The sequence below is a fragment of the Sebastes fasciatus genome, chromosome 5, assembly GCF_043250625.1.
Source record: "Sebastes fasciatus isolate fSebFas1 chromosome 5, fSebFas1.pri, whole genome shotgun sequence".
In the NCBI taxonomy this organism is placed as follows: domain Eukaryota; kingdom Metazoa; phylum Chordata; class Actinopteri; order Perciformes; family Sebastidae; genus Sebastes; species Sebastes fasciatus.
The window spans coordinates 16768368-16796280 of record NC_133799.1 but is presented as its reverse complement, the minus strand read 5'-3'; the positions used below and the strand labels follow the sequence as shown (position 1 = coordinate 16796280).

Genomic DNA, 27913 nt, shown 5'->3' with positions numbered 1-27913 from the left:
AGTGTGGAGGAGAGTGGAGGTATTCAGCTACAGTATGAACCTAATATAGAAACAGAGTATTGCATTTCTCCTTTAGTCAGTAAGTCTGTACGGTCAGCAGTCCTTTTTCAGCAGCACAGTAGCAGCATGTCGTCCACCCTCTTTCCTCTTTCTCTCATCAGCAAAGCTCATTCAGCTTCACTTTAGACAACATAATACAATCACTCTGGCAAATCATCTGCCTTCATCCATCTCAATAAAAACTGAAAGAGCAGGCAGCTGACCGCAAATTACACCCTGGCACAGCAGTTTGTGTGTGTGAGTGTATGCTTATGATGATTGTTGCTTTACTGAGATAATCTGAGGTAAAAGAAAAGAACAAATAAGTTAATACTCATCATAGGTGCCTACTCTACGGGGCGAGTAAGGCTCACGAGTCTCTACTTTTATATTTTGGTTTCCAAAAAATATCTTTGTGGCTGACAATTGTGATTTTTGGCCACGATAAGTACAAATATCATTTTAGAAGTAGTACTAAGAAGAAGCATACAATAATGACCTAAAGTACATACCTGTCTATCCGTCTTCTTTTTCTTCTGATAAAGGGGGGGGTGTTGCAGCTATTACGTTTTATCCTAATAAGTCTTCTCTTGATTACATTTCAGCAAAACATCTGTAGAGCACTTTGGATCTTGAGTAATGTGTTTCCTTTTTGAGAAAAATGAGCCTGAAACCCTCAGAAATGTTTGGCTGCAAAAGCTTTTGAACACATTTCCTTCAAACCTGTACCAGATATTTTGCTAAACTTTAATTACAGGAAAATATTAAATGGTCCAGTCTCATCTAAAATAATGCAAATTAAATTGAGAGAACAATAGTTGTTATGATGGCAGTGCTGTATTAGGCATAATTAACAATGCATACTGTGACAAGGTCTTCATGAGCAGAGTAATATTTTGTTTTACAATATGCTACTCTGATGTTTTGTTTAAATGGGGGGATTGCGTCAGGAAGGACATCCAGGATAAAACCCATGCCAAATCAAAATGCGGATCATAAAATCAGATCTCATATGATCCGCTTTGGTGACCCCTAACAGCAGCAGCCAAAAGACAAACAACGACTCTGATGTTTTGTTACACGGGCAGGATTTCGTACAGTGTCCCTATCTGAACAGGATCTTGTAATTCAGCTGCAGCCAGAGGTGGACATGATTGGACTTGATTTGTTGGATGGTCAAGCAGGCAACAGATATATCAAATTAGCAAATGGTGCCACTGCCTGCCACTGCTTGCCTTTCTGTCTCCATACTGTCTCTGTGTCTGTGTGTGTGTGTGTCGACCTTACTGCTCCTCTCACTCTGACATATAGACGCTCATGAAGCAAGTTGTGACACCTCATCCCTGTCTGACAGTTACTCTACGGCAGAAAATGACATTGTTACTGGTTTCAACACTCATCATGAACATGATGCAGTACCTTTTTTGCATTTCCTGTTTTCTTTGTATAACTGAAGGGGAATTCAAAACATGTCCTACAGCTTCAAAAGTCCTTGAGCATAAAAACATTCAGTTTCCTACAGAGCAACAGCATTTCTGCCTCAGCCTGTTCTTATTCTGAATCAATCTTAGTTTAACAATCAATCACTGCTTTGTGATGTGGACCAGGAGGACATGATGTCAGTCAGTCAGTCAGTCACTATATATGCAGATAATCTGATATATCACATGAACATGGAAGAATGAAAATACTTTTAGAGACATGGTTCAGGGAGACAGTTTTCTGCTAAGCTTCCCTTGAAGATCCTGATAAAAGAAATTATACACATTTGTTCTGTGTATTGAAATGTGAGTAAACTGAAGTGAAAAAGACAAATTTCAATCTACTCTTCATGTTAATATTCACACAGTACATAGCGAAGGTTTGCGGTCATTAATCCTAGATTACATTTCTATGAGATTCTGAAGCGTGCCATATTTCATAACTAGTAGGTGGGCAGTCTAATCTCTATTCAGCTCTTGCAGCATGTTGCAGCAGTTTATACATTTCTAAGGATAAATGGAATAAAAATGGCAAGCTGAGAGCAAAACAGGAATCAACAGAGCACTCTGCTGTTTCATCACTAAAATCACAAGCCAGTAACCCCCCGTCCCCGTGTTCTCCATCCACAGGCAGACCGCCTGAGAGAGGACGACACAGGGGTTGCACTCCTCCATGCAGCTACCATCAGTGTGATACAGGCCAAAGCTGCTTCTGTTATTTACAGTTAATGGAGTCTAAACTGTGAGAAAAGCAGTGCCTGAAATGGGCCGGTACTCACCAGTACTGAGCACCGGCACTTTTTGTCCACATGAGTACCCTTACTTCTTATTGCGTACCGCCACATCCTTTGAGTCTAGGTGCACACCCCTAAACACCTGTGTAACTGTGTCTCTGTGTAAACCCATAGCTAACTTAATGCTGAGAAAACAGCTGGTTTTATTGTAGCGTATAGGCAATATTATATTTGTGTAAAATTCGATTTGTATCAATAGCTACAAAAAAGTGTTTATTAACCAAATACATTATTTAATAATACATACAATAAATACATTAATGCACAAAATGGAAATTTATGTAGGCCTAATGTTTTTACTGAAATGCATACAAAAATGCCTTTGAAGTGTGATACTGTATATTACTAAGATATATGTACAGATATAAATTAGGGCTGTCAATTAATTAAAATATTTAATCCAATTAAATCAAATTAATCGCACATTTTTTATCAGTTCAAAATGTACTTTAAAGGGAGATCAGTCAAGATATTGAATTGAATTGAATTGGTTCTCAATTGATTTTACCTGGTTAAATAAAGGTCAAATAAATAAAAATATGAATACTCTTGTCAACAAGGGAGTGGGCAAATATGCATGCTCTATACAAATGTATGTATATATTTATTATTGGAAATCAATTAACAACACAAAACAATGACAAATATTGTCCAGAAACCCTCACAGGTACTGCATTTAGCATTAAAAATATGCTCAAATCATAACAGGCAACAATAGCTGTTGAGTTTTACAGTGTGCTGACTTGACTATGAATTGCCCCAAACTGCATGTGATTATCATAAAGTGGGCATGTCTGTAAAGGGGAGACTTGTTGGTACCCATAGAACCCATTTTCATTCACATATCTTGAGGTCAGAGGTCAAGGGACCCCTTTGAAAATGGCCATGCCAGTTTTTCCTCACCAAAATTTAGCATACATTTTTAGCGTTATATAACCTCCTTCTCGACAAGACAGTATGACGTGGTTGCATTAATGCGTTAAATAAATTAGTGCCGTTAAAACAAATTTGCATTAACACGTTATTATCGCGTTAACTTTGACAGCTCTAGTATAAATATAACCAACACACACAGATGATCATGTCATGCAACTGCTGAATTAGTGTACTGGAACCTTTTTTGGTCCAATTCAGGCACTAGACAAAACACTGCTGCATCTCAATAATGTGCAGCAATCCAGAGAAATATGTGGCACATGTGTGAGTGTGTGAGCTGTCTTACATTGTAGAGTACAGTGGTCCATCCCTCCATGGTGATGCATTGGAAGACAGTGAGAAGAGCAAACAGGATGTTGTCAAACTGAGTGATGCCGTCATTAGGGCCGATCCAAGTATCGCCGCAGGTGTATTTGGCCGGACACTGACGTACGCCACACGGGACCTCGTACTCAGAGGAGTCCACTGTTTCATTTTCTGAACAGGAAGGTGCATAAATAGAGAGAATAAAAAGTCAGAAATATGTTATGTGACCTGGTCTGTTTAAAGAATGTATATAGTCATACGCTATCATGCATTTAACATTTTTCATGAGGAATCTGAGAGTATGAATCTTTCGTTCTACGCCTACTGGTCTTTAAGCTCCAGCACACACAGTTTAAACCAATCTATGAACCCAGTGAACAGCGATACCCTTCATTATTGCTCCACAGTTGAGTTGTGTGACAGTGAACTCTTAGCCTCGAACATGTCTTATTGGCGACATGTCACAATGTGCAGTGAGAATGAATTAGAGTTCAAATTGAATGAAAGAACTCTCTCTAAAGTGGAGCAGTGGAGCAGCAGAGTCTGAACAGTAACGTGACCATTCAGTGACAGAAAATACTCACTTCAGTCCGTTCTGCGTTATCTAACTGTCCATTCAGCTCCAGTGTGACGGGGAACAGCTTGGAGGTTAATGACAGCTGTGAATGTACAATGAGCTATTGTAGCGCACTGCATTGTTTGTTTTAATTATACGGGACAACACTGACAGTTCGGTTTGATCAAGCCTGCAGGTGCAGCCTGGCGTGCCATTGTGCGTACGTGTGTATGCATTTGTGATTATGACAATGGCTCTGCTATCTAAAGAGCTACGTACCCGACACATAGTCACACACATGCATTAGATACACACTCAATAACAACAGCAACAGAAGGAGCTCGGTCCTGACTCTTTGCTTTTACGTTCTGTGATGCAGTTTGCTGTCAAAAATAGTTCCTAAATTTGTCTTTTATCTGTTTATGAATTATTCACAACCATCAGGCCCTTTCTACAAATTGCTCTCTTTTGTTTCTTCCATGCCATCAGTGTGTGGCAGAGGGGTTGGGATTGATTTGCAAAGCAATTCAAATTAGATCTTGGCTTCAGATTAATAAAATATTTGAATAACAGTAATCACAAGATGTCACTATCGGATACCAGTACAAATGGAGTAGTATGACTCATTGCACGTGTATACAGTACCTGTGTGTGTATCTGAACTGGAACAAATAACTAATGGACTCACCAGTTGCTTATGTGGACTAAAACCATTTTAAATTAAACTTTAAAACGAACTAAAAACTTTGTTGTGCTGCAGAGATGTCCTGGCCTACACATCATATTCTACAGACTCAAGAAAACATCTTTGTTTGGTACAGATTCCCGCAAAAATCCCATCATAATCATTTTATTTCGATGAAAATGAGAATAATGGTGTAAAAATCATCATTCCCTCTCATATCGCAAATCATATCGCATTCGCATATTTCAGTCAAAATAATTGCAATTAGATATTTTTTCTAAATCCTTCAGCCCTATTTATTATACATCAACAAATACTGAAGACTTAACTGCTCCAAAAGCATTACATAGATTATGTAGATGTACATATTATATATCTATATATACAGTATATACACATCTGCATATGTAAGCATTAATATGCATATACTGCATGTAATGTGCAGCATGTACCTGTGCGCTATAGAGACATATATGAACAATGAGTCAGTGTGTGTACCCAGTATTCCAGGCTGTGGTGTGCAGGTGTAGTGCAGTTTGCCGCTGTAAAACTCCAGGCCGATGATGGCGAACATGAGGATTGCAAAAAAGAGCAGCATGCCGATCTGCAGCAGAGGAACCATGGCCTTCATTATAGACTTCAGGACAATCTGCAGACCTGCAAGTAGAGCACACAGTGAGTTAAAGTAAAACTGCACTTCTTACAGTACAGATTTGAGAAACATGTGTGATCAAATTTAACGTTTCAATCTAACTTCACAATGATTGAAAAAAAAAAAAAAAAATGTAGGTAGAGCTGAAACAATTAGTAAATTAATCATTTGGTTGATCAACAGAAATTGAATCGACAACTATTCTGTTAATCAAGTAATTTAAGCAAAAATGTCAAAGATTCACTGGTTCCGGCTTCGCAAATGTGAATATTTGTTGTCTTAGTGGTTTATGATTTTAAACTGAATATCTTTGGATTTGAATGTTGATCAGACAAAACAAGCTAATTGAACATGTTGCTCTGAGAATTGTGATATTTCACTTTTTCTGACATTTTACAAACCAAATTAACAAAAAGATTAATAGCAAAAATAATCTGCAAATTAATCAATATTAAAAATAATCATCAGTTGCAGCTCTATGTCTACAGTTAGTAGATACAATACATCACGCTGATATTGGTCTGGAATTGAATAGAGGACATCACTGATTCATTAATTAATTCAACTTTATTTATATGGGGTATTCTAATGACAGTTGTGAATGGATCAAACTACAAAAGAGCATATTCTCCCTCTCAAATGTATCTAGCTATTCATACAGTACAGTTTTGGTTTTATTTCTTTGGAACTGCTTTCTGCTAAAAGAAAAAAAAAATAGTCTGTATGAAAATTGTGGAGAAACAGGGAGACTTATTTTGAAAAGATATTTAGAATTAGCCTTTTTTAAATATCTATTTAGGACCACAAATATTCAATAGGATGGAGGTTTAAATTTCAGAGGCGATATCTGAAAACATGGCCAAATACCACAAAAAGAAAACAAATCTTCATGGCTAGATACTACTAAGGGAGCGAGAGAATATGTTGTTTTTTCTTGACTTAGCAATAAAAAGATCTTGATGTAATCATATGTGGTACTCACTGGGGATGCCTGAGACCAGTTTGAGGGGTCGAAGCACTCGCACCGCCCTCAGAGTCCTCAGGTCCACTGAGATGTTCATATGAGCCCCTGCTGCCGCCAGGATCCTACACAGAGTCACAGAGCACAATTGTCACGCTGGTGCACATGAATGCTGCAATTTTACGCTTTATAATCTGTTGCGGAGCCGTGTCAAAATCACACACATGGTAACACTGTAAGGCCATCACACACACAGTGTTGGCGGATGGCTGCAGTGCTTAGATATGGAGTGTGAGGATGCGAGGGTCTCCAGCACGCAGAGAGAGAAAACAACGGGGATGTTTTGGGGGGCTTTTGGCTGTTTCGCTGTGTGTGGGAGGATGCGATGGCTGTGACAACTGCTATTTAGGAGGAGAACAAAGAAAGCAGCTCCGTCAAGGGAAGGCAGGACACCCTCGGGTTGGAGAGACATGCAGCTCGCGGACAAACACATGCGTGGACAGACTCACATCAACCTCTTATCTGCTACACAAAGTCCAACAAAAGTTCCATTTTTACTTTGTTTGTCTTCTCTATTCCCCCGCCCTCTAAATACACCTCTGTGGCCTTCAGCCCTCAGACTGATGAGAAAAACAAAGGCAGTGCCTGGTGGTCTCCCCCCCTTGCTTCCTCATTAGTCTGCCCTCCTGCTTCCCTTTTCTCTCTCCTCTCTATACCCTTATATCTTGCTCTTTATCCCTAAACCTCTCATCTCCCTCTTCCTCCACCTGTTTCTACAACCTCCTTCCCAATTATCCTCGCACCTCTGACTCTGTTTATCCATTTTCCACTGACCCGAACACACATTTATTCCCCTTTCACCTGGATGCCTACTGAGAGAAAGACAGAGATGGATGGATAAGTGAGGTACAAAATAAAATAAGAAAAGCAAAAGGGGAGTTGAGGAAAAGTTTTTGCCAAGGAGAGGATGGAGCAGTATTTTATTCCAAGACTTTGAAGACAGAGTTTCATAAGAATGACTCTCTCCCAACTCCAAAACTCAAACTTATACTATATGTGAGTGCACATTGCTCTTCTGGCCAATTAAAAAGCATTAATAGCTAAATAATTTTAAATAATTGCATTAAATTCACTTTGATCTTGAAGAGAGGACAAAAATGACATATAAAAGAAGAATTTCTAAGGTAAATGATAGGAGGATTACGTAAAATAATTGCTTTGTAAACACCAGTGGGCAACTCTGGGTCTGAAAAGTGAAGCCAATGCAGAAGTGCCTTAAACTTGCATTATATCTAATAGCCAGCAGGGGGCGACTCCTCTGGCTGCAAAAAGAGGTCCGATTGTCAAAGTATATGAGAAAATGATCCTACTTTTCACTTTATAAGCTCAGTAAACATTGCAAACATGAGTTTATGGTCTCAATCGCTAGTTTCAAGTCTTCTTCAATACAGCATGATGTTCATTTAGTAAATGATGGTCCCATTTAGATTCAAACAGACCATAAAGCAGGGTATGCTTCAGGGTGTGGCTACCTTGTGATTGACAGGTTGCTACTACGGCGTTGTCTGGTCTGGGAGTTGTCCGTGTTTACGACTTACAACTTTAACCCTTTCACTGTGTTTTCAGTTCATGAAAGTTAATTATAACATTTTTGGTTGCCTAAAAATGTGTTATTCAGCGTTCAGTTGTACTTAGCTCCACCGGCTCGTTTCACTTCTGATTGCAAAAAAAACAAGATGATAACTGCCAAAAATCAAGATGGTGACAGCCAAAATGCCGAACTCGAGGCTTCAAAACGGCAGTCCACAAACCAATAGGTGATGTCAAGGTGACTATGTCCACTTCTTATATAAAGTCTATGGTAAATACATGATTTATGTGCAGTACAATGTTAAAAAAAAACCATCTAAGTGTAATTTGCTCTAAGATTAAAGCATACTTGATCATTACACAGCTAGAAAAACAGCAGCAGACCCAATTACATTCCTGTGATACAGTGGTGAGAATTAGTCCCGTCTAGTGTTAGGAGACACAGAGCGTCATCTGATTTAATTAACAGAAGAAAGAAAAAGAGGAAGAGGTGAGAGAAAGATTAAAATAGCTCACCATCATCCACACAAATACAGAAATAGAAATATCCTCATGAGTTTCACACCTCTATCTATTCCCCTTTGGATTTTCTCCTCTTTCTCTCTTCACCCCCAACACTCTACGTCTTTGTACTTTTCTCCTCCCCTACTTTTACTCCAATCACTCCCTCTGCTGCCTCCTGCCACCTCCGTCATTTCATCCCCCACTTCCTTCCATCTCTCCATCTTTCTAGACCATTAGTCAGTCCTGGCTGCGCTTTAGTTGTTATGGAGACGAAGGGATGGAGGGTCTAAAAATGGCTTCCTCATTTGGTCCACTGTTATTCAGTGGATGTCCTGGGCCCCGTTTTCCAATAGCGACCGTTTGTAGAAGTCAAGAGTGTTTTTTGCTCTTAACATCCAACCAAACGCATTCCTTTCTGCAGACAGAAATCATATAAAGGGGGGTTTTGTTTGTCAGCTTATTTAAGCCAAGATGCTGAATGTGCTCATCTTTGCAAATATGAAAGATATCACAGCTAGAGAGATGCTGCTGGTTCTCAGTCTGTGCCTCTTTTGTGTCTGTGTCTTGGGCTGCTGTCTGGACGTCAGTATCACCGTCACGCTAATACAACAGTGTCAGCTGCTAGTAAAGCCTGCAAACACACACTAGAATTAAACGGGTTTGATTGGCTAGATGCAAAGATATTCTCTACAGTAGATGTGTAGATGTATACTGAAATATGCGCAGACAGAAAAATATCAAATGTCAGTTTCTCTGTGTTATATATTGATATTTTTGCTTTCAAGAAGACACTGTGGGGGGTTGAAGCTCAACGATCGCTTTGTGTACATTAACTTGAGAAGGAAATCCTTCCACAGTACTCATAAAATATCTTATTCCACAGTTTTGTAGTATCTTCTTACAGGAGTATTCAAAGTTAAGTTCTCCTAATCAGCAAACTGTACTACGGTAAGAAAACTATGTGGCTCGTTAGTTCATTTGAGCCCCAACTGAACAAAACCACGTTTTTTACCTCAATGAGCACAAGAAACCAAACAAACCAAACAAACCAAACAATTTCTCTTAGAGCGACAGTAACCTACATACCGTTGTAACAGAAAGCTTAACCTGAATAGTGTTGCCTTTTACAAAGTACCACATTAAAGACATTACTATCATTATTAAGATGAATTAAGTCAAATGATCATTAGATGACTATTAACTTTTGAGCGTTTTAATCACTGTTAATTAACTTATACAATGAAATCACTTATTTATCTCAACCAACATAAAATACAGACTGTGCTTATTTATTGAACTAAAACACGTATAAGAAACTTGGCTCCCACAGACACTGATATGTATGATGTTCCAGTTGGATAAAACGTTTACATGTGCTGTGTAAATTATTAGGACCGTTCTCGATCAAAGAAATTCTTAGTTGAGTAACACCCATACGATTTTGTTGACTAATTGATTAGTCGATTTAATCGACAGATCTGTAAAACTGCGTTTCTCCACAAAGAATCACACAAAAGCACCACATTAAATCTTGTGTTTACCAGAGATGTGATCATAAGGTTCTTGGCAACAAATCATTCAGCATGAAAAAAGCATAAAAACGACTAATCGGCTTAAGAAATTTTAGTCGACTAAGATCAAAACGACCGATTATTTGACTGAATGACTCAGAGGGGGCAGCCCTATAAATTATGAATAAACTTTCCCAAAATGACAGTGAAGCACGATTACATGTGAACACCTTAAGAGCTGTCCATGGTGCTGAAGAGGATGACAAATTCATATTACAGTAAACTGGATTATTAAACTCTCTGTAAGCCACCTTTTATGGTATATATAAAAAAAGAAGACAAAATACAAAGCTTAAATGAAAAGACATAATAAACAGCATTTTATAATACATTACACTATATATCGTAACATTTCTTTCCCCTAATGTAACCTTATTCACAGTGGGAGCTGCCAGCTTGCTGAATTCTTCTGTCCTTTCAGTTCAGGTTGAACCTGATCTGGTCTGATTGCCAATCTACAACAGGAGGAGGCCTCACTGCTCTCTTCCCCTCTCCTCTTTCAGTCGGTACTTAGATTTTGGTCTCTCACACACAAAAATAAATAAAAGTGTTTACCTGTTACCCCCTGACTGATTTGTTATTGACCTCTTGATTAAACTTTTATAGGCTGCTTTGGTCAGGAACTGAACATTCTCTATCACAGAAGAAAAGAAATAACTACTTTACACACACCGTCTAGGAATAAGAAATATTTCATGAATTTATATGAATATATTGCCAAAAATATCCGGTAACGTACAATGCCCTCCATCACAGTGCTTTCCAGTCATCATTATGACAGCCCTGCTTCACATTGCTGCCGTCTGGGCATTGGCATCCTCTATATGACCGAGATGAAGAAGGTGAAGGTTGGCCACAGAAACTGGCAGATGTAAATCAGCCGAGGGAAGCACAACACATGGCTGATTTGGCGCAAATTAAAGATTTGGCAGAAGGTTTCTTTCCTCCCTATAGTTTCCCTTCTCCCTAATGTAGGACAATTCATCTGTTGTTTGTATTAGGTTGGGTCTATTTTATGACTGAAATGGAATCGCTCATGTGGTGCAACACAAATTTTTTCATAGGGAACCTCAGTGGTCATGATGACAGTATGTGTGAAAAGATTAAATGGTAAATGGACTTGCATTTATATAGCGCTTTCCTAGTCTTTCGACCACTCAAAGCGCTTTACACTACATGCCAAACACACATTCATACACTGATGGCAGAGGCTGCCATGCAAGGTGCCAACTTTGCCCATCAGGATCTAATCTAAATATTCATTCACACACCGTTGGCTATGCCTTTGGAAGTAATTTGGGGTTAAGTGTCTTGCTCAAGGACACATCGACATGTGACCGGAGCAGCCGGGGATCGAACCACCGATTGGTGGACAACCTGCTCTACCCTCTGAGCCGCAGTCGAAATGAAGACGTTATTCTATGATAATAAAAAAAAAGAGTGTGTTAATTTAAAGATGACCTATTATGGTTATTTTCAGGTTCATACTTGTATTATGGGTTTCTACTAGAACATGTTTACATGCTTTAATGTTCAAAAAACACATCACTTTCTCATACCAGCTGTGCTGCAGCACCTCTTTTCACCCTCTGTCTGAAACGCTCCGTTTGAGCTCCTGAAATCGGAAGCTAGATTCGATCGATTTTTCCATTTAGAATCAAAATCGTGAAACCCCTATGGCCCACTATTGTGATTGGTCAACCAAACCAAACTCCTCAGACTCTGCTTCAGCTCCGCTCTGACTAGCTTTGTTTGAGGGTGTGCCAAATTATCCACTAGGCACGTATTATGCAAATGTATTACTTGGTGACATCACCACGTTACAGAAGAAAAGGCAGGACTTCAAGCAAGACGTTTTAGGCAGCTCAGGAGCAGTGTTTCTTTGACCTGGACTTCTCCGCTTTGTAACTTTGCAGACCTTTTACATGCACAAACAAACTATATATGGTAACACAATAAAGGAAGGGGAAAAAGCACAAAAATGAAATAGTTCCTCTTTAAATACATTTCAGAAGCAACCCTCATATTGCCCATTACAGTTCCCACATCTCTCACAGTTTCTCTATTTGTATTACAGTTGGGGCCCGATGGGGATAAAAGGGTCTTGGATTGGTTGAACCCCGGCGGTCACTTTATCTGACAGGTGCCCGGTGCATCTACAAGTTAATCAAGTCACCGGGAGCTGTCGCCCAGAAAAACATCTTTGTTCACCCTGCACGTATCTGCAGGCGCTATATGAGATACACAGAGTAGTGAACTGAGCTGATGCCCTGGTCAGAGTTGTCAGCCATGATAAGTGAGTAACAATGACATACCCTGCAGAACTGACAGCTCGTCGCTGCGTGACAAATCTGTTGTGACAACCGTCATGCCGTGATACTGATAACGTTGTGACTTATTCGCTGTGTCACTGTCAAGCTGCTAACTAATATGATATGAGAGCACCTGACTATTAATTCCACAGCATGTGTTATTTACACCACTGGTTCTCAGCTCAGGGGTTAAAGGATAGTTTTGGTGCATCACAAGATGCTGTTTAAAAAAGCCTCTATTCAGCATCTATTCTTATATTGTTCTTTATTTCCATTATCAATATTATCAATTACACCATGTTTTTCCTGCAATGACATGTCAGATTATCCCCTGTGAAAAAGGTCTATTCTGGTGATTTCTATGTCTTAAGGTCAGTTGAAGGTAGGGATGGGACAATATAGGATTTTATCGCAGATCGGGATAAAAAAGATTCACATTAAGTTGATTGTGGGGAATTTCCGATATCGGGATAATCGTGAATATCCTCACATGAGTGACTTGAGCTCTCTAGCTCGCTATCATGGTAGAGAGGTAAAAAATAGAGCCTGGTTTTAATACAGGAATTATCATGTAAGAAAGAGCAGATTCACACAATGTCACTATTTTTTTTAATTTATCCTATATTTATGCAGGCAGGCTTATGATTTATGAAAATTTTATTTAAGATTGTTTTTTTTTCTTTAAAAACAGATGTGTCCTATCTGTGATGCAATAAAAATATTTGTTTCTGATCAAAATGGAAGTTAAAGTGATTCCAGTATGTTTTAGTGCCATTTTAAGAAGATTTTGGTGATTATCGTGATAATATTGTGAATATCGTGACATGTACATTTTCACATCCTCCCATGCCTAGTTGGAGGACTTTAGCACAAGCAATTTGATTTTGATCACCGTATAGTGGTGATACAGATATTGTTCTTAGTTCTTGGGAGGCTGACTTCTGGGAGGTTTTCCGCCAAACAAAAAGCAATATACCATACAGTATATAGTCATTAATGTTTCAGTGTGTACAATACAACAGCCTGACTTGCAGTAGATTGCATCAGGAGGAAAGAATCCAGGGGTAATCAGCATTATGGAGAGACACACCGTGAGATGGTAAAGCTGAGCTGGATAAAAACATGTTGATATTAACTACTACAGTATAACACTGTGTAACTCAACCATGGTAACTGCATAGACTAAACACCAAGTCAAAAGTCATGCAGAGGACAATGTGGCCCCCTTGCATAACACATATTTACACACCTGTTTATTTTTCCCCCTTTTTTTTGTCATGTTATGTTTTTTTCTCATTTATTTGAGAAGGTGGTCCTCAGAAATGTTGTAACTATCACAAGTGGGCCTTAAGTTACAATAGGTTGAGAACCGCTAGACTAACACTCATACGATTTTGACGCATAATCGATTCGTTGATTTAATCAACAGATCTGTAAAGCTGAGTTTCTCCACAAAGAATCACACAAAAGCACCACTTTAAATCTGTGATGTGCTCATAAGTTTCTTAGAAATAAGTCATTCAGCATGAAAAAAGCATAAAAAACGACTCATCGACTAAAGAAATATTTTTTGACTAAGACCAAAGCGACAGATTAGTTGACTAATCGACTAAGAGGGGGCAGCCCTAGGTCTTGCACGGTGAGCTGTCAACATTTCTTCCAAAGTTTAGCACCTACATTGCTGCATACTCCAATCTGACCTCTCATACATTCCCACGTTATGAAGACCTGTGAGCGTGCAGGACGATGGATTCATATAACTGCTCTGGTGGCCCACAGTACGGTGGGTGGTGTGTGTACAGCGAATTGTCTTGACAGGATAAGGAATTGTGTGGAGCAACTCCTACAGTGCTGCTCTGGTTGGTTTAGTTAATATAAGCCTCTCTGCCACCCACAGTGTGCTCTCTCATTTTTAACTCCCCCCTCATCCTTTTTACTCTCTCACACTGAACCCTCTACATTCACACACAAGATATTCAAGTTGTTATGCAAGATCAAATGTTACCGCTCCTTCAATCGACAGCCTGGGATACCAGCCTGGCTTTATGTGAATCAGTATTAGCCTGTATATTGGTTTATGTGTCAGTTAGGTAAATGTTTGCTCTTTGGCCAAAATGAATAATTGATTTGGGTAAATGATTCATTAGCCATCTGTTGGAAGAGAGAGAGGGAGGGATAGAGAGGAAGAGAGATAAAGGCAGAGTGAGTGAGTGACTGAGAAATGTTAATTCAGTACAGTGCAGAGATGAGTTGTTGGCACACCAACTCTTTCTAGGTCTCAAAAGTTCACAAACAGCTTGCAAAACCAATGAGAAAATTGGAAATGCTGCATAATATCATAATCAAACTGCCTCCATGCAGTATGTGAATATTAATAAACCCTATCACAGGCAAGGCAAGAACACTGCTTGATTACAAAGCTTAGAAAAACATAAAACACAAAATAGATAGGTAAATTAAAGCATAACTTTGGTATTTTCCAACCCTATTTTCCCATGTTTTTGTATCTAAGTGACTAATTGGGACAACAATTTCTGAAATTGGTTCAGTATTGAGGGAGAGCGTTGTAACCAGCAGCCGCGAAACGAGCTGCGAGGGCAAGTTAGCACTAAAAGTGCTTGTTTTTGCCACTGACAGGCTCAGATGGTTATTATAAGTGTCTGACAACATTATGGAAAGGACCCTATAGAGAAATGTTTTCCTTATCTTTTGCTTCATCCAGTCTGTTTGTTATTGTGTCAATGTCCCGGTCAAGGAGAAGTCTCGTTGTGAAACCTCAATAACTGCTCTGGCTCAAATAAATACCATTGAATTCAAAGACCTCATCCACATTGTGGAAATCATGTGAATATTCAGCCATGACATTGAAAATCTTTTAGATAAAACTAAGCTACTGTACTCCAACACAACAAACTCTGCCCGGCTGGCCCTCGCAGTGTTTCCACCAAGGATGTATTCCACTATTCCACCGCTGTCTTCCAGCAACACGTCAGCTCGCCAGATTTCAGAACAAGACTTCTCCTTGAGCGAGACTCTTTCTATGATGTCAGATACTTATAATAACAATCAGAGCCTTTCATGGCAAAAACAAGCACTTTTAGTGGACGTAAATGATGGTGCCAACTTGCCCCAATAGCACCATATTGCAGCCTGTGAGCAGCTGCCGTGTACAGCGTTCTCCCTCAATACTGGATCAATTTCAGAAATTGTTGTCGCTATGAGTCATTTAGACACAAAAACATGGGAAAAAAATACTAAATATACCCTATAAATCCTACAAAGCAAGTTGAACATAAAATAAAAAAATTCTAATTCATATTTTTTCTTGTTTCTTTCCGGCCTTGAGAGGATTGTAAATCTCACCAGGAAGTGGTGGAAGTTTCATATTTTTTCAGCAACTTTTATGATCATGTTTTGTATGTAAAGTCTCAACTAGGAACAACAGCTGTCGGATAAATGCAGAGGAGTATTTCTCTCTAAAATGTAGAAAACTTTTAGTGGCTTCTCAGAGAAAACACATCATTATCACATTTATGTACAATAGTGTATTCTTTAAATAAAGATGAATGCATTTTGGCTCGGAGCTCTGTCTTGTTTCTTGTGGACAATCAAGGCCAAATGCAACATGCTGCTTGATGGCAATGACACAACTCTGACAGCAACTCTGTAGTGACAAAACATGGTGTTCTCAGAAAACCATGTGCTTCATTTAATGCCTCTCACATACTATATTATCATCTTTATACAAATGTCAAAAAGCTGTCCATGTTGGATGCACTTCTATTGCTCCAAACGACAGACTGAAGGATGATCACTGATTGCATACGTTAATTTGCTGATACTAATCTATAGTTGATTGACGGGGATATCCTTTGATGATGTAATTTCCACCTCAGTTAGACTCCTGCAGAGCTCAAAGGGGGTTTTCAATAGGTCAGGGTCTCTAAAGGAAGACACACTAGATCTGTGTAATTCACCATCAGCCATAGATTCTGCATTCAGGCTCGGGGCTTGATTTAATATCTGTGTCGGTGCTGGTTTGACCCACAATAGAGTGTAAAACTGAGGCTAAGAGAGAGTTGCTGTTTCAATACATTGGTGATCATAGACTGTATATAAGAAGTGAACGTAGTCACAGTGACATCACACACTGGTTTGTGGACTGCCATTTTGAAGTCTTGAGTGTGGCATTTTGGCCGCTGCCAACCAGAAGTGACACAAGAGGGTGGAGCTAAGTACAACTGAACGCTGAGTAAGACATTTTTAAGCAACCAAAATGTTACAATTAACTTTCATGAACTGAATCACACTGTGAAAGGGTTCAAGATGAAAACACGGACAACACCCAGACCGGACAACGCCATGGTAGCGACCTGTCAATCACAAGGTAGCCACGCCATAAAGCATACCCTGCTTTACGGTCTATTTTACTCTGAAGGGGACCATAATTTACCAAATGAACATCATGCTGTATTGAAGAAGACCTGAAACTAGCGATTGAGACCATAAACTCATGTTTACCTTGTTTACTGAGGTAATAAATCAAGTGAGAAGTAGGCTCATTTTCTCATAAACTTCTAGACAATCAGACTTCTTTTTGCATCCAGAGGAGTCGCCCTCTGCTGGCTATTAGAAAGAATGCAAGTTTAAGGCACTTCCACATTGGCTTCACTTCTCAGACCCAGAGGTTGCCCACTGGTAGTGATCTTTTTGTACAGCACTAGTCCAAATTAAAACTCTACAATACATTGTTTGTTTTTCTTTCTTTAGTTTTACTTAATTTCCTGCCACTGATGAATTCAGCACACTGGACCACAGTGCGCTGAACACTGGAGCTATTTCAAACCTGCAGTCTCTTGAATCTCTCTTTGGTACACTAACATCCCTCTCCTCTAAACACTCATCCATTCAATCTAGCTGCTTGTCAGAAGCACTCGCTCCAATAATTCTCAACATCCTTGGCCTCTAACCAGGTAAAGAGAGGAGACACGGGTGTTAGCTGGTATCATAAAATGTCCAAACACAATTTCTCCAAATTAGCTCTGCTTGAGACTCCCATATGGACTGTGTAAAAAAAATTAATAACTGAGCATTTGCAGAGAAACTGTGGCTGTAACGAAGCACACACATTTCTCTTGCCAACAGCACTGATGGTTGATTCTGACGCCTCTCAGAAGACATCTGATGCTGGTTAAAACAAAAACCAACTGCCATATAAATACTGCATCCCCCAGTGTTTTCAATTCAGCTCCAGAAACCAGTAATTATTTTAAATGAAAATGAAGATGGAGAAAAACGGTTTTGCTTGGGGATAGGTATTTAGAATCAGGCTTTTTGTAGCAACGACTGCAAGGTTCAACCCATACATCACAGAGTCAGCAATTAGGTTCAACCATGGGACATTTCTTTGTGCATTAAATTATTGGTGTATGGAAGAACACAGCTGTCTGGTGAGTGGTTATAAAAGATCCCATTAACTGATATATAATTGAACAATAAAAACAAGAATTACTCATAGGTTTTACAAATTAATTAAATTAGTCCATCGTTCTGGTGAAAACTAATTTGCATTGTGTTGTTTTAACTTGATTAACCAGCACAAGCACCAAAGTGTCACATAAATAGAAAATGAGGAAGCAAAAACAGCTGCAGTAATGCATTGCACATCTCTCTACATGTGAGGACTTTGATTATTATTAAATGTTATGAGGTTATATGTATTGGGATTTATATGAGCATTGTATTTACATTGTTATCTGCAGCAGATTTATGAAAATCATGTTTAAGGAATAGATCAACATTGTGGGAAATACGCTTATTTGCTTTTTTTGCCACAAGTTAGGGCTGAACGATTTTGAAAAAAAATATCTAATTGCGATCTTTATGACTGATATTGCAATTGCGATATTAGAGGGAATGATAATTTTAACAATGTTATTCTCAGTTTGATTGAAAAACATTAAAATGATTATGGTGTGATTTTTGCAGAGATCTGTACCACACAAAGATGTTTTCTTAAGTCTGTAGAATATGACGTGTAGGCCAGAACGTCTCTGGAGCACCACAATATTAAATTTAAAATGGTATTTTGAAACACATTTTGCCTTCAACAAATATTGCGCCTCCTGTGATTTGAAAATTGCTGCAGGCCTTATTGCGATTTCAATAAAATTTTTATTAATTGTGCAGCCCTACAGCGAGTTACATGCGAAGATTGATACTACTCTCACGTCTGTATGTTAATATGTAGCTGGAGCCAGCAGCCGGTTAGCTTAGCTTAGCATAAAGGATAGAAACAGGGGGAAACAGCTAGCATGGCTATGTCCAAAGTTAACAAAAATACGCCTACCAGCACCGATAAAGCTCACTAGTTGAGATATATTGTTTGTTTGCACAAAAACTGAAATGTAAAAATTGACAATTCGCTGTTTTATTCCGGACTATTTCTTGGCCAGGGACAGTAACTTCCTATAGTCTCCTCTTGTTGCTTGGCAACTGCTGCCGTATTTCCCAAAAAGGTCACACTGCTGCTTTAAAGATTTGATGGTGGGGAGACTTTAACCTTAGTTTGAGCATCCAGACTTGGCCCAAAGGCCACTATTTGAATACCACAGTTTCTTAGCACAACTCAATCTCCAGAAATCAAACATCATGTAATATATGTTGTAATGAATCCAGTGTGTACGTCAGCCTCTCTCACTGTGAAGTGAACAAGGTCTTTACAACCCTCGGTGTGTAGAGTGCAGCCTGCCTGGCGCGGACACCTGCTGCGCCTCCGTCTCCGTCTGTCTCTGAAACATGTAATTTCATTCTGAACTCCGTCTGAGGAGATTCAACAGTAATTTAAGTTGTGGGAAGACTGTGTTCCCCCTGTATTTTGTTAAGCAGGTCCTTTACCAGAGCCTGTTCAGGAACAAATGTCATACTGAACTCATAAAAGGGTTGTCTGCCTGAAAATCAATTTGTAAAAACAAACTGACGTTTCATAATTGAGAAATGTTCTTTCAGCTCAACATCTTTTTCAGTTTTGTAACTCTCACTAGTAAGTAAACTGAATTTAATTTGACGCAGTTAACATCAGGACTGCTTTCATCTCAGTGTAGCACCTCATCTTCTCTGATCAGATACCACACTAGACTGCATAAAGGCCCTTGACATAGTCTTTGTTTCACGGCCCACTCAGCCGCTTTATAATAGCTAGAAACATGTAGAGAGAGAGAGGGCAAACAGGGACAGAGAGTGAGCTCGTTGGACTGTCAATTCCCTCGACGCCGTCATCATTATTCACTCCCTTAATTCAGTATCACAGCTAAAACACCACTTTTACTCTGAGGATGTCATTTGAATGTCACTAGCTACGCACTCTTGTCTTCATTTTATTCACGTACATATTCATGTTTCATTTTGTTTGATTTGTGAAACAAAGGTTTGTTGAAAAGTGAAAGAAAAGTGTTGCCAGCGCTCTGCCTGTTCCTTTTTCTGTCACACAGACACACACAAAAAGCAGGTGTCTAAGCACATTCCCCCATCAGACTATAAGAAAAGACAAATCTATCCTAGTCTGGTCTAATTGCAGAGACGTTGACCAGAGGAGCAGGAGGACCGGAGCCAGTGACAGCCTAACCTGGGGCGGGGTCCTCCGTCACCACGGTAACAGCTCAGGGGGACATATCCACCCCATGCTGTGTCTGAACTCATCAATCGATCAGACAACAGATGGGAAATAAGACTGGAGAGGACAAGTCTGTCTCTGGATCTGTACGCAAGTGGTTGAAAGTATCCGTGTGTGTGTGTGTGTGTGTGTGTGTGTGTGTGTGTGTGACAGTTTGAGATAGCCGGTTCTACCAGGTGTATGACTGCCAAACAGACAGACGGTGTTGTTGGCTAAAAGACATGCAGTAGTGGTACATTTGGTTCATACACATGAATGCACCGACAGACACACTCGCACATCAGACAGATTGTGGTTTCAGCTTTCAGTATCTTCACACCCTGACACCTTTTCTCAGATAAGAATATCGTTCAACTTTAGCAACACTGGAAGAACTTATCTAGAGGAGAGGAAAAGGAAAAAGGAAAGGAATGAAAAGGAAGCATAAGGAAAGGGGGAAAAAGGCTAAATAATGAACAGGACATGGGAAGGGATGGACCTGAAGAGAGGATTAAGACAAAAATGTAAATAAATATAGGCCACGAAACTCATAATAGTCTTGCATTTGTTTTGCTGGTTGATATTAATAGTGGTATGATCGATGTGAAGCTCTCATGTTAGCTCTCCCTCTTGGCTAGAGTTGGTAATAGAGTAGAAATAGTCCAGTTTTGACACCCAGTGAGGAATAAGGATTGATGGCTGCAGCGTCTATATGTTCACAGCAGAGTGAACGCTGCCTCTCTCTGTTAATTAGTACTGGAGGTCTAAAGGGTCGAACCATACAAATAGAATAGGAGTAGAACGCACATTCCCATTGAAATCAACGTAGCAGGATGGTCAGAGCACACCTTCAGGGATTTGTGCCAGAAATGGTTTATGTTAACCCAAACCACAATCTTTTCCTAAACCTAACCAAGTAGGTTTGTTGCCTAAACCTAAGGATATTTTTGTCAAAAAGCCCTGAAGGCAAACTTCTCTGGTCAGAACAGCGGTCATTTTTATGTGTAACGTTGCCATTGCGACCGTTATACTGTAGCGGGCTAACTTCCGTGTAAACTAAACTGACTTACGGAAAGTCGCTGATTCACTGAGGTTTTGCAGCTACGACTAAAACGGGCAGTGGAATAGTAACGTTACGAAGCACAGAGAGCCAGAGTAAATGAACACAATTGAATGTACATTGCTATCTCTAGATGAGTGACAACTTTGTTCGGCTCATTTTCAGTGTAGCATTAAAGCATGGTAGAATTAGTAAGCTAGCTAACTAGCGAACAGCTGGCTAGTTAGCTAGCTTGTTAATTTCAACATGCTTTAATGCTACACTGGTTACAGAAAAAGAGGCGAACAGCAGGCTGGTGGCCAGCAGCCGCACTGGGTCCAGCCAGACATTCATCTCTGGAGCTACATTCGCTCTCTTCCCGGGGAGCTGCGACCACACTTTACAGCCCCACTGACATGTGTTGTCACCATAACAACTAACATCAATCGCCATTTTCTTTTGTACAAGTGAAATGAGTAGGAAAGCAGTTCAATGTCCGTTCTACTCCTGTTCTATTTCTACGGGGCGGACACAACTCCATCTGTATTATTTTAGCCACACCAAGGTGTGCACCAAAATTGAATATACAAAACTTTAATTGATTCCAGCAGATTAAAGAAGGCATATTGCTGTTTGAAAAGCAGTGACATAAAGACATTTTCATGATCTACTGAAAAAGCAACAGATCATGAAAATCCTTTGAGAACAAAACTGTCTTTTGGAGTTTCATTGAGTGGATTATCTGATTTACTCTTTAAACAAATCAGGCATTTAAGTTGGTGACCATGTAACCGCAATGTCTCCGGTTCGAGAGCAGCTGGGGTCCTTTGTTGCATATCTTCTCTCTCTCCTCTCGTTTCCTGTCTTCACTACACTAAATACTATCTAATGACATGCTTTAAAAATAAGCATTTTTAATAGGATTTTGGAACTCGAAATAGTTTCGCATATTTCCATTTTCAGCCTATTTTGCAATAAAAGCAGCATAATGAGAATACAACTAACTCTTGAGACCTTTTCGCATCTTGTATGTAACATATACAATTTGATATATATTAAGACTCAGTTCTAAATGTCTTTAGCTTCATGACAAACAAATCGCTCAAATTTCCCAAAGTCCTGAAAATACAGTATCTATTGTGTCATCTATTCTTCTCAGCATTCATTCAGCATTTTACAAGCTTTGCTGAATGAGTCCTTAAGACTCTCTTTTTCCTCTCCATTCTTCTCTGAAGCAATGCTGTTTCTCGTTTTCTTTCTTGATCAAGGATTTAACGCTTTGGTTATTTGAACAGCAGAATAAGCTTAAATCCCAAAATAAAGAGTGAAGAGGCTGAACCATCTCGACTTAGCAGAAATGTCTGTGGATGACAGAAATGGAGAAAAGAAAATGCTCTTTTTTTCCAGTCTCCTCATCTTTACTCTCATCAACTCCCTCTGCGCTAACTCCATCTCTCCTCCCATCCCCCTCCAAGTGTCTGGCACTAGTGGTGACAATCCCTTGGTGGGCGTCGCCCCCTGCCAACTGTTGCCAGTCTAATAGAGGGCTTGCCAGCGAATGAGACTGCCAAGGTGCCAATTAGTACGTACGATTACGCATAGAGGCATCCTTATCATTTCCTCCAGCTCTATCTCTTCTCTCATCTCTATTCTTTACTTTGTTTTCCTGGTTACAACCTCCTCTGTTCTCTGACTTCCCTTCACAACTTGCCATTTTAGCAAAGAGTAACAGTCTGTTGAAACGTGTGATGATGGCCTGAGAATATCAGTCACAACCGTCCTTAGCTAGCCTTTAAGGAAACAGCAAGTGCCATCTGGTTTTTCATGCCTCCCTTCCACTCTCTCTCTCTCTCTCTCTCTCTCTCTCTCTCTGTGTGTAATACAGGCCATCTTGAAACACCAAGGCAGCTTGCTGAGGTAATCGTGGCCTCCAGCGTTGACACCGTTACCAAATGGTTCCATAATTACACATGTTCACACATAATGTCGAGTGAGTCAGGAGTATCCACTGTGGAAAGGTTCACGCGCTTTGTAGTCTGAGCTAACAGTCGTGTGTTTTGCCACCAAAGGAAGTATTTTCTACAGTTAAATTAGAGTTCCTGCCTGTACGACTCAAGCATGTAAACCTTCAATCAAAGCAAGCTCAGTGCAGTCATAGAGAGTTGAATCAACACCTCTCTGACAAAGACTGAACCTTATAAGCATCACAGATGATAGGATTTACTGCAGGGCATTTGTACTGAAGGTATAACTAATAAATTGGCAAGTCAGTGTATAGTAGTTGGCAATTTTTGACTACTTGCTGCACATCAAGCCTGTGGGGACATGTTGCACCTGTGTACAGTATAAGTAACCAGAATGCCTCGGTGTCTGGGCCCCACCAGATAAATAATCACCAGTTGCCACCGCATAAGAGCATTTCTAAGTTTATGGGCAAATTCGCAAAGAATGGATTGCGGCTGCTGTTAGTACCATGAATTGCACATCACTTGCAACCGCTATCTGCCCTGTCTCAAGCCATGATAGCCAAGGATGTGCCGAGGTGTGCCTGTGCCACCCAAAGAGGCAGCTGGCACACCCACAATTATGGCATTATTATATGCCATATATATATACAGTATATATATATGGCATATATATACAGTATATGTGGCACACCCTGTTTTTCTAATGCACACCCACAATTTTTTTTTCTGGCTACATGCTAGTGCTTTTCGCCAACAACACGATAGGCAGAACAATGGCAGAGAGAAAAAGAAAAAAAAATATTTTCAGACCACCAGCCAGTGTACAGGTCCTGACCTCAAAACTTCAGCTAATTTAAACGTGACAAAGAGAAACCATATTAAGGATTTAATATCCCAGTCTGTCAGTATAAATGCACTTTAGTTACCAACAGCTCTCTGAAGACGCTAATAAGTTCAGTTCAGTTAAGTTCAGAGCAGTTAGCAGTGCATTTAACCCTTTGCGAGTGCTTTGAGAAAAGTTATTTTTGTTCTATTTTTGTCTTAGGCTCTAAAGTAGTCCTGCACATTCTCATCAAATGCTTGGCAGCACCTGAAGCTTGACATCTTCTCTGAACCATATTTTTCATATAGGTTTGCACTTTATTTGCATCGGCACACAATGACCTGTCACTCTGTTTTTTGTTGTTGTTTTGTTTACTATTATTGCTTCTGTCTACTGTGTATATACAGTACATACTGAATATCTGTCCATTCTGGAAGAGAGATCCCTCCTCTCGTTACCTTTTTTAAGGTTTCTTGCTTTTTCTCCCATTAAAGTATTTTTGGGGGAATGTTTCGTTATCTGAATCAAGGATGACACCCTGTAAAATAGAGGCTGTCATATGCTTGTCAGGTTGTAAAACCAAAGGCAATTTTGTCATTCTGTACTATATAAATAAAATTGACTGCCGCCCCGTGGCCTATAGAGGTTAGCACGCCAACCATGAACTACAACGTCCCTGATTTGAATCCGACCAGGGACTTTTGTTTTATGTCGTTCCCCGTCTCTTTCCCCTCATTTCATCTCTCTACTCTCATCCATAATAAGGGCATAAAAATGCCCCAAAAATATATCAAATTAATTACTTGTCTGTATGTCTCCAATATGATTCTTTTTTAATCATCTTGCTGCCACTTTAGTTCAGGGTTTAGTATTTTTCTCACCCCCTTGGTAATTTTATATGCAACCATAATGTTTCTTCGCAGTGACATGGATGAAAAATGTATACAACTATAATTGTATTCCAAATTTATTTTCATGGCACAAAATATGATTATAAAGTGATTCACAAGGCAGACACTCTTCTAGAAGAGTTATAATATAAGAAACATATTCTAGCAATATATTGCTTATTCTTTTAAATAATGCTTATACTGTACATTATGCTTAGGATGTTAAATGTGTGCATGTGTGTGTGCGTAGGGGTTTGGGGAGTATGTCTCTGTATTAGTAACACCGTCTGTGACCCTTCCCGTCTGCAAAGACCTCCTAATTACTAACTGATAGACAGAACTGGTGACTCATCTAACATTATCAGCAGTTCTCATAATCTTCATTCACTCTCTAATAAGATTGTAAACGTCGAGTGATGGTCTGCAGGTGAGTGAATGTGTCCATGTGAGTGTTGGATGGACTGTGTGTGTTTCAGAGAAAGAGAGAGGGAAAGAGAGAGAGAGAGAACATTTTCATTAATTTGTCTTTGCTGTGGCCAGAATGATAATTTCGAGAGGGATCTATCTGCAGCTCACTTCATCATGCTGAATATTAATAAAATAAGACCTGAAAGGCTATTTCATCCACATCGAGCATGTCTCCTCCCCAAGTCACAAACGGTGGCTTAAATTCAACTCGCGAAACATGCCTGCATCTTACTGCCAAATAATTTTCAGTACATTACAGAGAACATTTTGAGTTTCTGCTTCATAAATCTTTAATTTGAAAACTGTTTTGGAAAATATGTAGATGTGTTTAGATTGCATTATTTTGGGCGAGTCAAATGACTTCAGCCTCGGCACCATACAGTACTTGCCAACCCTCCCGATTTACCCGGGAGACTTCCGTTTTTCATTGCCCTCTCCTGGTTTCCTCCTGGGGTCCAAATTCTCCCACATTTCTCTCGATTCATGACAAATTTTCACACTTTTTTTCCCTTTTCGTCATAACAACCTGTTTCTGACACTGTACATGTATAAGCTCTACTGTTTCCATCCGAACAACAAAACAGCTACATCTATTGTCGTTTCCTGGCAGAAGAGAGCTGCTTGCGTCACACATCTCGGTTTGAGCTGTGCTCAGCACTGGGTTCGGAGCACATCACAACGCGCAGCGCCCAAAGTTGGGCTTTGCTCGACACAGCAAAAAGCTGCCGTGGCGTGGCGCAAGCCATTGGAAATAACGGGTTTCAGATCGCAGTGGTGCCGTTGTCGCATTGTGTCTGAAAGGACCTTCCGTGGGTGAGATACAGAAAGAGAAATGGAAAGTACTTAGAGAAAGAAATACTCAAGTAGGGACAAAAAATTAATGACTAAACGAGAACTGATGAATATTAGTTTACGCCAGAGATTCACATAAGTTCATGCCAGAGGGGCACATTATTCAGTATTCTTTCCTGAGAAATAAAAGTAAAATTAAAAGTATAAAGGACAAAAATGCTGTTGCAGTGTACTTCTGCTATTTTCATTCTTTAAAAGTCAATGCACAGCACACACTGACCTCAGTACCAGGTGAAGCCAACACATCAATAAGTACTGCCTGATCTATACATAGAGCTAACAGAAAGGTAAAGTCTGATTACAGCATCTGGCACCCTTGGGGGTCCTTGACAAGCCTTGGTCTCTTCTTCTCTGTCCCAAATCAGGCAGGTGAGATTAGGACAATCCATTAGCATGCGTCTGTCTCACTGTGGTTTAATTAAGCTTCTAATTTTGGTCGTGTATTAACATGCTGTGGGGTTGAGTGTCCTCAACCGCTGTCACACGTCAACTGATCAACAGGCGAGAGGCAATGGAGGCTCTCCGGCCATATTTTTCCCTACCATCTTCCACAACACTTCTTCTTCTTATTCATGTCATCCCGCTCTTCTCTCCTCCTCTTTCCTCCTCCAACCTCGCACCCTTCCCCTCTCCAACAGCGAGTGGAGTATCGTTAAGAAGCCCGAGCTCGGCTCATCAATAATTGAACACCCAGAATCATGTAGAATTCTCTAAGAACCCTGTCTGCCACCCTTTGTACTTCTGCGCTGTGAATTGATTAATATTTAATTCATGTGTGTGTGTGTGTGTGAGACTAAACGTGTGTGCGAGAGATAGGTTAATCTGCCGAAATCAAAAACATTTCCTCTCTCTGCTCTGACGGCGAGGCGCCTGCCTCTCTGGTGACTGCTGTAAATTGCCCTTTAATGTAACACCTTTCCCCCACAGAACAGAACAGACGTACATACTGTAAGCCCCCCTGGGCATTTAACTGCCATGTAATTGATGTACTGTCAGTGCACAGAGTGCGGTGATGGTTTACAAGCTGTAAGCACCTCACTCACAACAGTCCATGGCTGCTTGTAGTATGATTCAGCTGGTTAATAATCCAGCATGGTGCACAGGTAGTAACAGGTTGTAGTTAAAGATGTCTTTTCCAAAATCCATGCACATTTGTAACCTAGGCCACTATATTTACTGCTACTGTATGTAAAACTTCTATGTGAAAAACTTGTTGCAAGTTTCAACAATAGAACAAAAAATAAGATGTACACTACTTTTGGCTTAAAGTTGAGAGATGTAATGCCTCAACTTTGATAGATGTGTGAATACTGTTAAGTGTCTACAGCTCTCTGTGACGTCACATTAATGTCATTAGTGTTTATTTTCTAGTAAATAAGTGAACACAGCAGTGATTTTGCACACAGCAAGAGTCTAGTTGGACTAGCTTGACATTTTCCAGTAAATTTGATTTATTAAATTAAATAAATAATGGAAAATAAAAGGCAAAGTAAAACTGAGAGGTGTCTCTTTAAAGGTGCTAAATGTGAGATTGGGAGCATTTCTATTGCCTCTGTACGGCTCTCAACATGGCGACAGCTGAACCGGTGGCTCGCAGTTAACGGTGATAACAGCGCTAACAGTCGGCACGGTGTTATCAGCTGTAACCTGAGTTAACCAGTGGGGCATGCTCACATGCACTAAAAGGCACATGTGGCCAGCCCGATTATGTCAACAAAGCATGGAGAGGATTACAACACACACAGAGGGAGAGTGACTTCATTCTCTGCTCAGGTAGACATTACTCCTCTCTATCTTTACAAAGCAAATAGTTGTTAGCTTCTATATTAATGCTCT

At 39.8% G+C, this 27913-nt stretch overlaps 1 protein-coding gene across 1 annotated transcript in view; it reads right to left on the bottom strand.

Moving 5' to 3' along the window:
• Positions 1-27913, bottom strand: part of cacna1ea (calcium channel, voltage-dependent, R type, alpha 1E subunit a) — a 126214-nt gene that overhangs the window by 39237 nt on the left and 59064 nt on the right. The window contains exons 6-8 of the mRNA XM_074635359.1: positions 6432-6535; positions 5296-5454; positions 3537-3727 (exon numbers count right to left, since the gene is read on the bottom strand). Of these exons, the coding sequence (XP_074491460.1) occupies positions 3537-3727; positions 5296-5454; positions 6432-6535 (454 nt within the window). The remainder of the gene's footprint in view (positions 1-3536; positions 3728-5295; positions 5455-6431; positions 6536-27913) is intronic.